This window comes from Camarhynchus parvulus, unplaced genomic scaffold, assembly GCF_901933205.1.
Source record: "Camarhynchus parvulus unplaced genomic scaffold, STF_HiC, whole genome shotgun sequence".
NCBI classification, from domain to species: domain Eukaryota; kingdom Metazoa; phylum Chordata; class Aves; order Passeriformes; family Thraupidae; genus Camarhynchus; species Camarhynchus parvulus.
This window is the reverse complement of record NW_022148141.1, coordinates 25772-42000: the sequence shown is the minus strand read 5'-3', so window position 1 is coordinate 42000 and position 16229 is coordinate 25772. Positions and strand designations below refer to the sequence as shown.

The 16229-nt window shown below is 57.6% G+C and overlaps 2 protein-coding genes across 2 annotated transcripts; one reads left to right on the top strand and one right to left on the bottom strand.

Annotated features, from left to right (window-relative positions):
• Positions 1-85: 85 nt before the first annotated feature.
• On the top strand, positions 86-9387 carry LOC115916108 (voltage-gated potassium channel subunit beta-2-like). Its single transcript, XM_030969806.1, has 12 exons — positions 86-165; positions 1092-1136; positions 2192-2236; positions 2979-3016; positions 3320-3406; positions 4036-4071; positions 4857-4942; positions 5401-5494; positions 6190-6263; positions 7024-7102; positions 8358-8446; positions 9049-9387. The coding sequence occupies exons 7-12, from the start codon at positions 4871-4873 to the stop codon at positions 9118-9120; spliced, it is 480 nt and encodes a 159-aa protein (XP_030825666.1). The 5' UTR covers positions 86-165; positions 1092-1136; positions 2192-2236; positions 2979-3016; positions 3320-3406; positions 4036-4071; positions 4857-4870; the 3' UTR covers positions 9121-9387.
• Positions 9388-10813: 1426 nt separating this feature from the next.
• On the bottom strand, positions 10814-14639 carry LOC115916107 (vitelline membrane outer layer protein 1 homolog). The gene is given in 5 exon segments (XM_030969805.1): positions 10814-10887; positions 10890-10949; positions 10952-11112; positions 12500-12597; positions 14445-14639. Coding segments are annotated over 5 exon segments (588 nt in total).
• Positions 14640-16229: the final 1590 nt, after the last annotated feature.

Below are 16229 nucleotides of genomic sequence, written 5' to 3'. Positions count from 1 at the left end.
CAATTTTTGGGACTCTCTTTTTGGGGTTGTCCCCCCCTCAAATTTGGGGTTCCCTCCCTGAATTCTCCTCCCCAAATTTTGGGGTTCCCAGGAGGCCGAGCGGGTGCTGAGCGCCGCCTACGATTTGGGGGTGACGCTGTTCGACACCTCCGAGGCCTCGGCCAGGTACCCCAAAAATCCCCCCCGGACCCCAAAAAAATCCCAAAATCCTCCCAAAAAAATCCCGACCCCAAAAACCCCAAAAAAATCCAAGCTCAGTTTCCAAATCCTTAAAAAAATCAAATTTTGACCAAAAAAAGCCCCCAAAATCCCAAATTTGACCCCAAAATTTCCCCTCCCAAAACCTCGCCGGACCCCAAAAAATCCCCCCAAAAAAATCCCGACCCCAAAAAACAAACCCCAAAAAATCCAAGTCTGGATTGAAAATCCTAAAAAAAAAATCAAATTTTGAACCAAAAAAATCCCAAATCCCCAAATTTCCCCCCAAATCCCCCAAACCAAAAAATTCCTCCCCAAACCCCAAAATCCCTCCCAAAAAATCCCAAATTTCCCCTCAAAATCCCCTAAATCCCCAAATTTCCCCCCAAAATCCTCCCAAAAACCCCCCAAAAATCCTCCCCAAAAACCCCAAAATTCCCCAATATCCCTCCCCCCAAAAAAACCCCCAAAATCCCAAATTTCCCCCTAAAATAACCAAAAATTCCCCCAAATAACCCCAAAAAAATCCCCCAAATCCCTCCAATAATCCCCCAAAATTCCAAAATCCTCCCAAAAATCCCAAATTTCCCCCTAAAATAACCAAAAATTCCCCCAAATCCCTCCCAAAAAAACCCCCAAAAATCCCCCGAAAAATCTCCCAAAACCCCAAAAACCCCAAAATTCCCCGATACCCCTCCCAAAAGAAACCCCCAAAATCCCAAATTTCCCCCTAAAATAACCAAAAATTCCCCCAAATAACCCCAAAAAATCCCCCAAATCCCCCCCAAAATCCCCCAAAATTCCAAAATCCTCCCCAAAATCCTCCCCAAAAACCCCAAAATTCCCCCAAAAAAACCCAAAATTCCCCAAATTCGCCCCAAAATGTCCCGCAGGGTGGAGAAGCTGCTGGGGCGGATCCTGAGGAGCAAAGGATGGAGGTGGGGGAGGGGCAGGGGAAATTTGGGGGAATTTTGGGGAAAACTTGGGGAAAATTTTGGGGAAATTTTGGGGGAATTGGGGGAAATTTTGGGGGAAATTTGGGGAAATTTTGGGGTGAAATTTTGGGGAAATTTGGGGAAATTTTGGGGGAAACTTAGGGGATTTTTGGGGCAGATTTTGGTATTTTTAGGGAGAAATTTTGGGGTCCTGAGGAGAAATTTGGGGACATTTTGGGGGGTAAATTTTGGGGGAAATTTGGGGAAAATTTTGGAGTCCCTTGGGGGGATTTGGGGGGAAATTGGGGGAAATCTTGGGTGAAATTTTGGGGGGAAATTTGGGGAAATTTTGGGGGAAATTTTGGGGAAAATTTTTGGGAAAATTTGGGGTCCTCAGGGGATTTTTGGGGGTCCCTGGGAGAGATTTTGGGGGTTTGGGGGGAAATTTGGGGGAAATTTTGGGGGAAAATTTTGGGGGAAATTCGGGGAAACTTTGGGGAAATTTTGAGGGAAATTTTGGGGAATTTGGGGGAAATTTTGGGTTCCTGGAGGAATTTTTTGGGATTTTTGGGGGGAAATTTTGCGGTCCCTGGGGAGATTTCGGGAGGATTTTTTGGGGGGTTCTGGGGCGGATTTTTGGGGAGAATGTGGGGGAAATTTGGGGTCCCTGGGTGGAATTTTGGGGGAATTTTTGGGGGTCCTGGGGCGGATTTTTGCGGAAAATTTGGGGGATTTAGGGGAGATTTTTGGGGTCTTGGGGGGGAAATTTGGGGGTCTCAAAGTGGGATTTTGGGGGAATTTTGGGGTCCTGGATGGGAATTTTGGGGGAATTTTGGCCGATTTTGGGGTCCCGGGTGGGATTTTTGGTAAATTTTGGGGTTCTTGAATGAAATTTTGGAGGGAATTTTGGTGGATTTTGGGGGAGTTTTGGGGAATTTGGGTCAATTTTGGGGTTCCTGGATGGGATTTTTGGGGGGATTTCGGTGAATTTTGGGGTCCCTGGGGGGGGGGGGATTTGTTGTCACCGCCCCTCCCCCACCCCGCCCTTCCCCCCCCAGGCGCTCCAGTTACGTCATCACCGCGCGCGTCCACTGGGGGGCGCCGTGAGTACCCACAATGCACCGCGGGAGAGGCAAAATTTGGGATTTTTTGGGAATTTTTTGGGATTTTTTCTTTTAATATTTTGGGTTGAATTTGAGGCTTTTTGGGGTTTGGGGTGAAATTTTTGGTGTTTCTGGACGATTTTGGGGTTTTTTGGGGGTGGAATTTTGGGCGTTTTGGAAGGAAAATTTGAATTTTTAGGGACGAAAATTGGAATTTTTGGGGCGAATTTGGGATTTTTTTGGGGGGTGAATTTTGATTTTTCAAGGGGCAGATTTGGGAACTTTTGTAGGATTTGAGGATTTTTGGGGCGAATTTAATTATTTTTTGTTCATTTGGGATTTTTTGGGGTGAATTTTGTTGTTTTTTTGATTTTTTGGGGGGGTTAACTTTTGAGGTTTTGGGGTGGACTGGGGAATTTTGGTGGAATTTTCGTGTTTTGGGTTCATTTGGGATTTTTGGGGGGTGAATTTTCGTTTATTGAGTGAATTTTGTTATTTTGGGGGTGAATTTTGAGTTTTGGGGGATTTTTTGGGGTAAATTTTGATTTTTTGGGGGGGGATAAATTTGGGGATTTTGGCTGAATTTTGTTCATTTTGGGCTCAATTTGGGGGTGAATTTTGTTATTTTTGGGGGGGATTTTTCATTTTTTGGGGTTGAATTTGCGAATTTTTAAAGATTTCATTATTTTGGATGAAATTTTGTCATTTTTGGGTCAATTTTTGGCCTTTTTCGCCCCCCCAGACCCGACCGGGGCCTCTCCAGGAAGAATCTGCTGGAAGGTGAGGGGGGCGTGGCCTGGGGTGGGCGTGGCCAATCTGGGGGTGTGGCCAAGCCATGGGCGTGGCTTAACCCCGCCCCGATGCTTTGCATGCCCTGATATGGGCGCATTTGTGGGCGTGGCTTAATGGACACACCCACATGGTTGGGCGTGGCCTGGCATTGACCACGCCCACACTGTTCCCCTTGGCCACGCCCCCTCCAGCAGCTCACAAAGACTTGTGGGCGTGGATTAGCATTGGCCACGCCCCTTAATGGGTGTGTGGGGATTGTGGGCGTGGCCTAACGCTGACCACGCCCCCCAGGCCTCCGGGGCTCCCTGCGCCGCCTCCAGCTCGATTACGTCGACGTCGTCTTCGCCGGGCCCCGCCCTGGCCCCGCCCACAACGAGGGTGAGGCCACACCCCTTCATTATGACCACGCCCACTCATAGCAAACCACACCCACAACACCCAGGCCACGCCCACATATAGCAAGCCACGCCCCTTTCCAATTTAGGCCACACCTCTTTATCACAAAGCCACGCCCACTGTTGGGTTAAACCACGCCCCTTCTCGTTTTGGCCACGCCCACAGTGATGGCATCGCCCTAGCTCCACCCCACCCCGTTGGCCACGCCCCTTTAGTTAAGCCACGCCCCAAATGGTGACATCATCAAAGTCCCATCCATTCCTGGCCACGCCCTTTTGGTTTTGAAGACACGCCCTCTTTTAGGCCACGCCCACAGTAGAAATCCCGCTGCCCCCCAAATCCCACCAGGCCACGCCCCTTTTTGAGAGGCCACGCCCCCTTTTAGGGCACGCCCACCCCTTAAAGTCCCAATGTCCCCAAAATTCCCCCCAGGCCACGCCCCTTTTCGAGAGGCCACGCCCCCTTTTAGGCCACGCCTACAGTTAAAGTCCCACTGTCCCCAAATTTCCCCCAAATCCCCCCAGGCCACGCCCACATTTGGCCCCTCCCTTCATGAACGGGGAGGCCACGCCCATTCAGGCCACGCCCACATTTGGCCCCTCCCCCCCCAGGAACGGACCCGACCCTGCGGCTGCTGCGCCTGGAAGGTACCAACGGCACCGGGGGGGGACGGGACCCCCAAAATCGCCCGAAATTCCCCCAAAATCCCCCAAAAACCTGCCCGGAATGACCCCAACTGACCCCAAATCCCTTTAAATTCACCCAGAATTCACCCGAAACTGCCCTGAATCACCCCAAATTCCCCCCCTGAGACCCCACTGGAAGCGACCTCGGAACACCCCAATTCCACCCGTCAAACCCTTCTGGACCCCCAAAATTTACCCCAAAATCCCCCAAAATTTACCCCCCAAATCCCCCAAAATTTACTCCAAAATCCCCCAAAATTTACCCCCAAATCCCCTGAAATTTACCCCAAAATCCTCCAAAATTTACCCCCAAAGTCCCCCAAAATTTACCCCCAAAATCCCCCCCAAATTTACTCCCCAAATCCCCCAAAATTTACCCCCAAAATCCCCCCAAATTTAGACCAAAATCCCCCAAAATTTACCCCAAAATCCCCCAAAATTTACTCCCAAAATCCCCCAAAATTTACTCCCAAATCCCCCAAAATTTACCCCCAAAATCCCCTCAAAATCCCCCCCAAAATCCCACAGATCCCCCCAGACCCCCCCAACCCCCCCAAACTCCTCAAACCCACCCAAATTCTCCCCAAAATCTCCTGAAAACCCCCCAAACCTCCCCAAATCCCCCCCAAACCCCTCCAGACACCTCAAATCGCCCCAAAATCCCCCTAATTCCCCCAAATTCCCCCAAAATCCCCCAAATTTCCCCCCCTCCCCCATTAACCCGCTCCTTTCTCCCCCCGTTCCAGAGTTGGTTCGCGCCATGAGTGACGTCATCGAGCAGGGCCTGGCGCTCTACTGGGGCACGGCCGGGGGCGCTCCCGGTGACGTCATGGTGGGCGGGGCTCCGCTGCGCGCGGGGAGGGGGGTGACGTCATGGCGGGCGGGGATACCGGGGGAGGGGAATCGGTGACGTAATGGGTGGCAACGTGATGACGTCACGGCGGGCGGGGACTGCTGGAGGTAAACGGAGGAGGGCTGGTGACGTCACTGCGGGAATTTTTGGGGGGGAAATTTGGGGCGATTTCAGGGGGATTTTGGGTGAATTTCTGTTGATTTTGGGCGGATTCGGGGCAATTTGGGGGTAAATTTGGGCATTTTTGGGTAAATTCGGGAACTTTGGGGGGATTCTGGGCGATTTTGGTGCATTTTGAGTGAATTCCAGTTGATTTTGGGCTGAGCCGGGGGAATTTTGGGGTGGATTTCGGGCAATTTTGAGGAAGTTCAGGAAGTTTGGGGTATTTTGGGGAGGTTTTGGGGGATTTTGGGGCGATTTTGGGTGAATTTCCCCAGGACACGTTCGCGGTCGCGCGGCAGCTGAACCTGGCGGCGCCCGTGTGCCAGTGGGCGGAGCTTCCGCCCGAGCCACGCCTCTTCCGGCTCCTCGGTAGGGGCGGGGCCACAAAAAGGGGGCGGGACCAAAGGGGCGTGGCCACAAAGAAGGGTGTGGTCACAAGGGAAAAGCTATAAAGGGGGCGTGGCCACAAAAGGAGCAATGGCCAAGTGGGCGGGGCCACAGATGGGGGACAACGGGGGCGTGGCCACAGATGGGGGAAGTAGGCGTGGCCATAAAAGGGGCAATGACAAAGGGGGCGTGGCCGCAGAAAAGGGGTGGGGACAAAGGAGGATAATCGGTGGGTGTGTCCACAGGAAGGGGCGGGGCCATAAAGGGGGCGGGGTCAAATAGGTTTGGCCAATTGTAGGGGTGGGGTCACAGGAAGGGCGTGGCCAAGGGAAAAAAGGGGCGGGGCCAATTATGTGGGGGTCTACTGAGGGGGTGTGGCCACATAGATGGGCGGGGCTAAGGGGTGTGGCCAAACAAGGAGGGGCTGGGGGGGCGTTGCTATGAAGATGGACAAAGGGGCGTGGCTAAGAGCTGGGGGCGTGGCCAAATGTTGTGGGTGTGGCCTGTGGGTAAAGGGGGCGTTGCTTTTGGGTAAAGGGGGCGTGGCGATGGGATATGGCTTCTTCCTTTTGGCTAAATGGGCGTGGCTAAATGTTGGGGGCGTGGCCTCGAGGATGATTTGGGGGGGGTCGGGGGCGGTCCCAGGTGACCCCGCCCCTCCCCCCGATGTCCCCAAGGCCTCGGCGCTGTCACCTGGGCCCCGCCCGGCCCGGCCCCCACTGAGGAGACCCCCGGGAGCGGCGCGGCCGAGGTGACACCGGAACCCCCGAGCGTCCCCAGACGACCCGAAATGTCCCCGAAATGTCCCCGAAATGTCCCCAAAATGTCCCCAGTGTCCTTAATGTCCTCAAGTGTCCCCAAAATGTCCCCAAAATGTCCCCAGAATGTCCCCAACCCCCCAATGTCCCCAAATGTCCCCAAATTCCCCCAAATCCCCACAATGTCCCCTCAATCCCCCAATGTCCCCAAATCCCCTCAATCCCATAAATGTCCCCAATGTCCCCTCAGTGTCCCCAGTGTCCCCAATGTCCCCAATGTCCCCAATGTCCCCTCAGTGTCCCCAGTGTCCCCAATGTCCCCAATGTCCCCAATGTCCCCCAATGTCCCCAATGTCCCCTCAATGTCCCCAATGCCCCCCAATCCCCCCCAATGTCCCCTCAATGTCCTCCGTGTCCCCAATGTCCCACAATGTCCCCAATGTCCCCAATGTCCTCAATGTCCCCAATGTCCCCAATGTCCCCTCAATGTCCTCAGTGTCCCCAATGTCCCCAATGTCCCCAATGTCCCCAATGTCCTCAATGTCCCCAATGTCCCCAATGTCCCCTCAATGTCCCCAGTGTCCCCAATGTCCCCTCAATGTCCCCAATGCCCCCCAATCCCCCCCAATGTCCCCTCAGTGTCCTCAATGTCCCACAATGTCCCCAGTGTCCCCAGTGTCCCCTCAATGTCCCCAATGCCCCCCAATGTCCCCAATGTCCCCAGTGTCCCCTCAGTGTCCCCTGTGTCCCCAGGGCCGCTCCCCGCCGGCTCCGGGGTCGCTGCAGCCGCTGGCGCGGAGGTTGGGCTGCTCCGAGAGACAGCTCGGCATCGGTGAGGGGACACCGGGGACAGCGGGGACATCACTGGGGACATTGGGGACATCACTGGGGACATTGGGGACATCACTGGGACATCACTGGGTCATTACCGGGGACATCGGGGACATCACTGGGGACATTGGGGACATCACTGGGGACAACGCTGGGGACATTGGGGACATCATTGGGTCATCACTGGGATCATTGGGGACATCACTGGGGACATTGGGGACATCATTGGGTCATCACTGGGATCATTACTGGGGACACCGGGGACATCACTGGGGACATTGGGGACACCACAGGTCATCACTGGGGACATTGGGGACACCACAGGTCATTACTGGGGACATTGGGGACAGTGCTGGGTCATCATTGGGACATCATTGGGTCATTACTGGGGACAGCATTGGGTCACTATTGGGGACATCGGGGACATTTGGGGGCATTGGGGGCATCATTGGGGACATCATTGGGGGATTGGGGACATCACTGGGTCATTATTGGGGACACTGGGGACATTCAGGGGACTGGGGACATCATTGGGGACATGGAGACATCACTTGGTCATTACTGGGGACATGGGGACATCGCTGGGGACATGGGGACATCATCGCTGGGGACGTTGGGGACATCGCTGGGGACATCGTTGGGTCATTACTGGGGACACTGGGGACATTGGGGCTGGGTGGGTGACACAGGGGTGGCACTGTCCCTGTCCCTGTCCCCAGCGTGGTCCCTACGCCTCGAGGGCATTGGGGGTGACACTGGGGTGACAATGACAGGGTGGGTGACATTGGGGTGACACTGGGGTGACACAGGGGGTGACACAGAGGTGACACAGGGGTGGCACGGACGGGGTGGGTGACACTGAGGTGACACAGGCGTGGCACTGCCATTGTCATTGTCATTGTCATTGTCATTGTCATTGTCATTGTCATTGTCATTGTCCCCAGCGTGGTCCCTGCGCCTCGAGGGCATTGGGGGTGACACAGGGGTGACAATGACAGGGTGGGTGACATTGGGGTGACATTGGGGTGACACTGGGGTGACATTGGGGTGACACGGGGTGACACAGCGGTGAGACAGGCGTGGCACTGATGGGGTGGGTGACACTGAGGTGACACAGGGGTGGCACTGCCATTGTCATTGTCCCCAGCGTGGTCCCTGCGCCTCGAGGGCATTGGGGGTGACACAGGGGTGGCACTGACGGGGTGGGTGACACTGAGGTGACACTGGGGTGGCACTGTCCCTGTCCCTGTCCCCAGCGTGGTCCCTGCGCCTCGAGGGCGTCAGCTCGGTGCTGCTGGCGGCCGAGACCCCGCGGGGGCTGCGGGAGCTGATCCAGGCCCTGCAGGTGCGGGAGTGGGGAATTTGGGGCGAAATCGGGGGAAATCGGGAAAATTGGGGGGGAAATTTGAGGGGAAATTGACAAAACTTGGGGAGGATTTGGAGAAAATTTGGGGGATTTTGTGTAAGTGTCACAGATTTTGGATTTTTCCAGTCAGATCTTCGGGATTTTTGTGCCCAGATTTTGGGTAATTTTGGGGGAGTTTTTGCTTGGATTTGGGGGGTTTAATTCAGATTTGGGGGGGTTTTGCTCAGATTATGGGTGAATTTTCGCAGATTTGGGGGTTTTGGCTCAGATTTTGGGTAAATTTTCACGGATTTTGGGGGGTTTTGCTCAGATTTTGGAGATTCTTAGATTTTGGGTAATTTTTGCAGATTTTGGGGGTTTTGCTTAGATTTTGGGGGTTTTTCTTAGATTTTGGGGGGTTTTGCTCAGATTTTGGGTTGGTTTTTTGGCTCTGATTTTGGGTAATTTTTGCAGATTTTGGGTTTTTTTACTCAGATTTTGGGTAAATCCCCGGGGGTTCCACGTTCCCCACGCGGATTTTGGGTGAAATTCCCCCGGTTTTTCCCAATTTTTCCCGTTTTTTCCCCATTTTCCCCCCTCAGGTCCTGCCCCGCCTCGGCCCCGCCGCCCTGCGCGAGCTCGAGCCCATCCTGGGGGGCGGGGCCTCGCCCTGACCCCGCCCCCTCCGCCGCCTCCCATTGGCTGCTCCCGCATGGCCCCGCCCCCCTCCGCGCGCGCCTCGGCCCCGCCCAATCGGGGCGGAGTCTCCGACAGCAATAACCCCGCCCCCCCAAAATGGGGGCGGGGCCAATCAAAGCACAAACCCCGCCCCTATTCATAACCTTGACCAATCGCAGCGCTTCCAGCGGGGGGGTGTGGCCTGATAGGCCACGCCCCCTCCCGCCCTTCCCCCGCTGTGGGGGGAGGGGAATAAAGTGGCTTTTCCCATGTGGGGAAGGGGCCCGGCCTCGTTCTTGGGGGTTCCCAGTTCGTCCCAGTCCGTCCCAGTTCCCTCCCAGCAAAAGGGGCGTGGCCAGAGCTGTCAATCAAAGCCGTTCATTGCCCCGCCCATGAGGGGTGTTCCCGGGGGTGGGGTCGGGGGGGTCAGTGGGGTCACTGGGGTGGACATTGGGGACAGTGGGGCCCATGAAGGATCCATGGGGTGGTCAAGGGGTCAATGAGGTGGTCAAGGGGTCAGTGTGGTCATTGGGGTGGTCAGTGGGGTCCATGGGGGGTCAGTGGGGTCAATGGGATAGTCAAGGGGTCCATGGGGTGGTCAGTGGGGTCAGTGGGGTCAGTGGGGTGGTCAGGATGGTCAGTGGGGTCAATGGGATGGTCAGTGGGGTCAGTGGGGTCCATGGGGTGGTCAAGGGGTCAATGGGGCCATTGGGGTGGTCAGTGGGGTCAGTGGGGTGGTCAGGATGGTCAGTGGGGTCAATGGGGTGGTCAGTGGGGCCATTGGGGTGGTCAGTGGGGTCAGTGGGGTCAATGGGGTGGTCAGTGGGGTCCATGGGGTGGTCAAGAGGTCATTGGGGTGGTCAGTGGGGTCAGTGAGGTCCATGAGGGGTCAGTAAGGTGGTCAAGGGCTCAGCGTGGTCATTGGGGTGGTCAGTGGGGTCAATGGGGTCCATGGCGTGGTCAAGGGGGTCCATGGGGTGACTGGGGTGGACATTGGGGTCAATGGAGGTCAATGGATGGCCATGGGGGGGTCAATGGGGTCAATGGGGTCCATGGATGGCCATGGGGGGGTCAAGGAGGGTCCATGGGGGGGTCAGGATGGTCAATGGGGTCAATGGATGGCCATGGAGGGGTCAGGAGGGTCCATGGGGTCAATGGGGTCCATAGAGGGGTCAATGGGGTCCATGGGGGGTCAATGGGGTCAATGGGGTCCATGGATGGCCATGGGGGGTCAAGGAGGGTCCATGGGGGGGTCAGGAGGGTCAGTGGGGTCAATGGGGTCCATGGATGGTCATGGGGGTGTCAAGGAGGGTCCATGGGGTCAATGGGGTCCATAGAGGGGTCAATGGGGTCCATGGGGGGGTCAATGGGGTCAATGGGGTCCATGGATGGCCATGGGGGGGGTCAAGGAGGGTCCATGGGGGGTCAGGAGGGTCAGTGGGGTCAATGGGGTCCATGGATGGTCATGGGGGTGTCAAGGAGGGTCCATGGGGTCCATGGGGTCCATAGAGGGGTCAATGGGGTCCATAGGGGGGTCAATGGGGTCAATGGGGTCCATGGATGGTCATGGGGGTGTCAAGGAGGGTCCATGGGGTCCATGGGGTCCATGGGGGGATCAAGGGGGTCCATGTGGATCCATGAAGGTCCCGGGCGGTGCCGGGCGGTGCCGGGCGGTGCCGGCGGCCCCGCTCAGCTGCAGCAGTAGAGCTCGACGTCGTTGAGGCCGGTGTCGTCGCCGCCGCGCTGGGGGGGCTCCAGGCGGTGCGCAGGCCGCAGACCCCGGCGCCGGGCGGGCAGGGCACGCTCCAGTTGCCCCAGGCGCCTGGGGGCCGCCGCGGCCCCTCGAGCAGCGAGCCCCCGAGCAGATGGCGGCCATGGCGTTGGCGGCCGTGTCGTCCCAGAGCCCGCGGGGCTCCTCCACGCGCAGCCGGAAGGAGACCAGGCGCTGCCCGGGCGGACACGACTCCGGCCGGCTCCAGGCGCCGCGGCTGCGGGGACACAGCGGGGGCGTGGGTTGTGGTGGCCGTGGTTGGGTTGTGTTGGCCGTGGTTGGGTTGTGTTGGTCGTCGTTGGGTTGTGGTGGCCGTGGTTGGGTTGTGGTGGCCGTGGTTGGGTTGTGTTGGTTGTCATTGGGTTGTGGTGGTCATGGTTGGGTCATGGTGGACGTGGTTGGGCTGTGGTGGTCGTGGTTGGGCTGTGGTGGTCGTGGTTGTGTTGTGGTGGCCGTGGTTGGGTTGTGTTGGTTGTCATTGGGTTGTGGTGGTCATGGTTGGGTCATGGTGGACGTGGTTGGGCTGTGTTGGCCGTGGTTGGGTTTTGGTGGGCTCTAATGGCCGTGGTTGGGTTGTGGTGGCCGTGGTTGGGTTGTGGTGGTCATGGTTGGGTCTTGGGGGTCTATTGGACATGGTTGGGTTGTGGTGACCATGGTTGGGTTGTGGTGGCCGTGGTTGGGTTGTGTTGGCCGTGGTTGGGTTGTGGTGGTCATGGTTGGGTCTTGGGGGTCTATTGGCCATGGTTGGGTTGTGGTGGCCGTGGTTGGGTTGTGGTGGCCGTGGTTGGGTTGTGGCGGACATGGTCGGGTTTTGGTGACCGCGGTCAGGTTTTGGTGACCATGGTCGGGTTTTGGTGACCATGATCAGGTTTTGGTGACCATGGTCGGGTTTGGTCAGGTTTTGGTGACCATGGTCACGTTTTTGGTGACCATGGTCAGGTTTGGGTGACCATGATCAGGTTTTGGTGACCATGGCTGGGTTTTGGTGACCATGGCCGGGTTTTGGTGGCCATGGTTGTGTCACAGTGACCATGATCAGGTTTTGGTGACCATGGCTGGGTTTTGGTGACCATGGCCGGGTTTTGGTGGCCATGGTTATGTCACAGTGACCATGATCAGGTTTTGGTGGCCACGGTCAGGTTTTGGTGACCATGGTCAGGTTTGGGTGACCATGGCTGGGTTTGGTCAGGTTTTGGTGACCATGATCAGGTTTGGGTGACCATGGCTGGGTTTGGGTGACCATAATCAGGTTTTGGTGGCCATGGTCAGCTTTTGGTGACCATGGCTGGGTTTTGGTGGCCATGGCTGGGTTTTGGTGACCATGGTTGGGTTTTGGTGGCCATGGTTGTGTCACAGTGACCATGATCAGGTTTTGGTGACCATGGTCAGGTTTGGGTGACCATGGCTGGGTTTTGGTGACCATGGTCGGGTTTTGGTGACCATGGCTGGGTTTTGGTGACCATGGCTGGGTTTGGGTGGCCATGGCTGGGTTTTGGTGGCCATGGTTGTGTCACAGTGACCATGATCAGGTTTTGGTGGCCATGGTCAGGTTTTGGTGGCCACACCCGGCCGTCCCCGCCCCCGTGTCCCCCGCGGTCACTCACGGCCCCTCGCTGGACGTGACCTCTCCCGCCTTGTCACAGAGCAGCCGGACGCCGTTCAGCCCCGTGTCATCTCCAAAGAATCCCTTGTGGGGCTCCACCTGCACAGCCCCAGGAGTGTCACCTCCTGTCCCCACATCCCTGTCACCTCCTGTCCCCACATCCCTGTCACCTCCTGTCCCCAAATCCCTGTCACCTCCTGTCCCCAAATCCCTGTCACCTGTCCCCACATCCCTGTCACCTCCTGTCCCCAAATCCCTGTCACCTCCTGTCCCCAAATTCCTGTCACCCCCCCGTGTCCCCAAATTCCTGTCACCTCCCGTGTCCCCAGATTCCTGTCCCCTCCTGTCCCCAAATTCCTGTCACCCCCCCATGTCCCCAAATTTCTGTCCCCTCCTGTGTCCCCAAATCCCTGTCACCTCCTGTCCCCAAATTCCTGTCACTTCTCCCCAAATTCCTGTCACCCCCCCGTGTCCCCAAATTCCTGTCACCTCCTGTCCCCAAATCCCTGTCACCTCCTGTCCCCAAATTCCTGTCACCTCCCGTGTCCCCAAATCCCTGTCATTTTCCCCCAAATTTCTGTCACTTCCCCCCAAATTCCTGTCACCTCCTGTCCCCAAATTCCTGTCACCCCCCCGCGTCCCCAAAGTCCCCTCGTCACCCCCCCAAATCCTCCTGTCCCCCCGATCCTGTCCCCTGTGTCCCCAATGTCCCCTCTGTGTCCCCCATTTGTCACCTTCATGTCCCCTCCTTGTCCCTGTGTGTCCCTCCCGTGTCCCTCTCGTTGTCCCCTCTGTGTCTCGCCCGTGTCCCCCGTTTGTCCCCCCATGTCCTCAACTTGTCCCTCCCCTTGTCCCCAACTTGTCCCCCCATGTCCCCTCCATGTCCCCGTGTCCCTTCCTTGTCCCCCCATATCCCCCCCATTGTCCCCCCATGTCCTCAACTTGTCCCTCCCCTTGTCCCCTCCTTGTCCCCCCATGTCCCCTCCATGTCCCCGTGTCCCTTCCTTGTCCCCCCCATGTCCCCCCCATTGTCCCCCCATGTCCCCAACTTGTCCCTCTCTTGTCCCCCCCATTGTCCCCCATTTGTCCCCCCATGTCCCCCCCATTGTCCCCTCTTTGTCCCCCCGTGTGTCCCTCCCATGCCGTCTCGTTGTCCCCTCCTTGTCCCCACCATGTCCTCCCCCTTTGTCCCCTCCATGTCCCCCTTTTGTCACCCCAAATGTCCCCCCTGAATTCCCCCCCAATCCCCCCAGTGTCCCCAATGTCCCCCCAATGTCCCCAACCCCTGCAATGTCCCAAATCCCCCCAATCCCCCCAATGTCCCCACTGTCCCCAATCCCCCCAATGTCCCCAGTGTCCCCTCAATGTCCCCAATGTCCCCAATCCCCCCAATGTCCCCAGTGTCCCCAATGTCCCCAATGTCCCCTCAATGTCCCCAACCCCCCAGTGTCCCCAATGTCCCCCCAATGTCCCCAATCCCCCCAATGTCCCCAATGTCCCCAATGTCCCCAAATCCCCCAATGTCCCCAAATCCCCCAATGTCCCCAATCCCCCCAATGTCCCCACTGTCCCCAATGTCCTCAATGTCCCCAATGTCCGCAGTGTCCCCAATGTCCCCAATGTCCCCAATGTCCCCAATCCCCCAATGTCCCCAATGTCCCCAATGTCCCCTCAATGTCCCCAATGTCCCCAATCCCCCCAATGTCCCCAAATCCCCCAATGTCCCCAATGTCCCCCGTGTCCCCAATGTCCCCCAATGTCCTCAATGTCCTCAATCCCCCCAATGTCCCCAACATCCCCAATGTCCCCTCAATGTCCCCAACCCCCTAGTGTCCCCAATGTCCCCAGTGTCCCCCCCAATGTCCCCAATGTCCCCAATCCCCCCAGTGTCCCCAACATCCCCCAAATGTCCCCAGGTGTCCCCCAATGTCCCCAAATGTCCCCACCTTGAGCTGGAAGCCTCTGGCGTAGCCTCTCCCGGGGCAGAACTCGGGGTCCCCCCATTGTCCCCACTGTCCCCCGTTTGTCACCGCCAGCGTGGCCGTGGGCGCGTCGCTGTCCCAGCCCCGCGCCGGGGGCGCCACCAGGGCCACCGAGGCCACCAGGGCCACCAGGGCCACCAGGCGCGGGGACAGAGCCATGGCTGGGTCACCAACCCCGGGGACAGCGCGGGGTTTATAGCGGGGCTGGGGACAGGGAGCGCGGGGGGGACTGGGAGGGACTGGGACAAACTGGGACAAACTGGGAGGGGATTGAGAGGAACTGGGAGGGGATTGGGGGCAAACTGGGACAAACTGGGAGGGACTGGGAGGGACTGGGGGGGATTGGGGGGGACTGGGGAGGAGTGGGGGTGATTGGGGGGAACTGGGGAGGAACTGGGACAAACTGGGAGGGGATTGAGAGGAACTGGGGGGGACTGGGAGGGACTGGGGGGGACTGGGAGGGACTGGGAGGGACTGGGAGGGGATTGAGAGGAAATGGGAGTGGATTGGGGGGAAACTGGGACAAACTGGGAGGGACTGGGAGGGACTGGGGGGGATTGGGGGGGACTGGGAAGGAGTGGGGGTGATTGGGGGGAACTGGAGAGGAACTGGGACAAACTGGGAGGGGATTGAGAGGAACTGGGGGGGACTGGGAGAGACTGGGACAAACTGGGAGGGACTGGGGGGGAATGGGGGGGACTGGGACAAACTGGGAGGGGATTGAGGGGAACTGGGAGAGACTGGGAGGGGACTGGGGATTACTGGTTTATACTGGGGGGAACTGGGGGGGACTGGTGGCACTGCTCCGTACTGGTCTGTACTGGTCTGTACTGGTTTATACTGGTCTGTACTGGTTTATACTGGTCTGTACTGGTCCGTACTGGTCTGTACTGGTCCATACTGGTTTATACTGGTCCATACTGGTCTATACTGGTCCATACTGGTCCATACGGGTCCGTACTGGTCCATATTGGTCCATACTGGTTTATACTGGTCCGTACTGGTCCGTACTGGTCCATACTGGTTTATACTGGTCCGTACTGGTCCGTACTGGTCCATACTGGTTTATACTGGTCCGTACTGGGCGCGGTGTCCCCGTGCAGGGGGAACGACCCAGGGGACATCGTGGGGGGGGGGCGTGGCCCTGTCCCTGTCACCCCAATGACGTCACCGCCACCGCCCCCCTCACCCCAGTGACGTCACCGCCACCGCCCCCCCCCTCCCATTGGCTGCTGCTCCCCCCGCCCCCGGGACACCGAACTGGGACGAACTGGGACGAACTGGGAGTTTATTGAGTTCCACACTGCCCCGGGGGACACTTGGGGACACTTTGGGGACACCCAGACCCGCTGTCCTCCCCAGAGGGGTCCCAGGGACACTTTGGGGACACTTTGGGGACACCCAGACCCCGCTGTCCTCCCCAGAGGGGTCCCAGGGACACTTTGGGGACAATCTGGTGACACTTTGGGGACACTCTGAGGACACTCAGGCCACACTCTGTCCCCATGGAGGGACCCAGGGGACACTTTGGGGACACTCTGGGGACAATCTGGGACACTTGGGGACACTTTGTCCCCATTGAGGGTCCCAGGGACACTCTGGGGACACTTTGGGGACACTTTGGGGACATTTTGGGGACACCCAGACCCTCCTGTCCTTCCCAGAGGGGTCCCAGGGACACTTTGGGACAATCTGGTGACACTTTGGGGACACTGTGGGGACACTCAGGCCACACTCTGTCCCCATGGA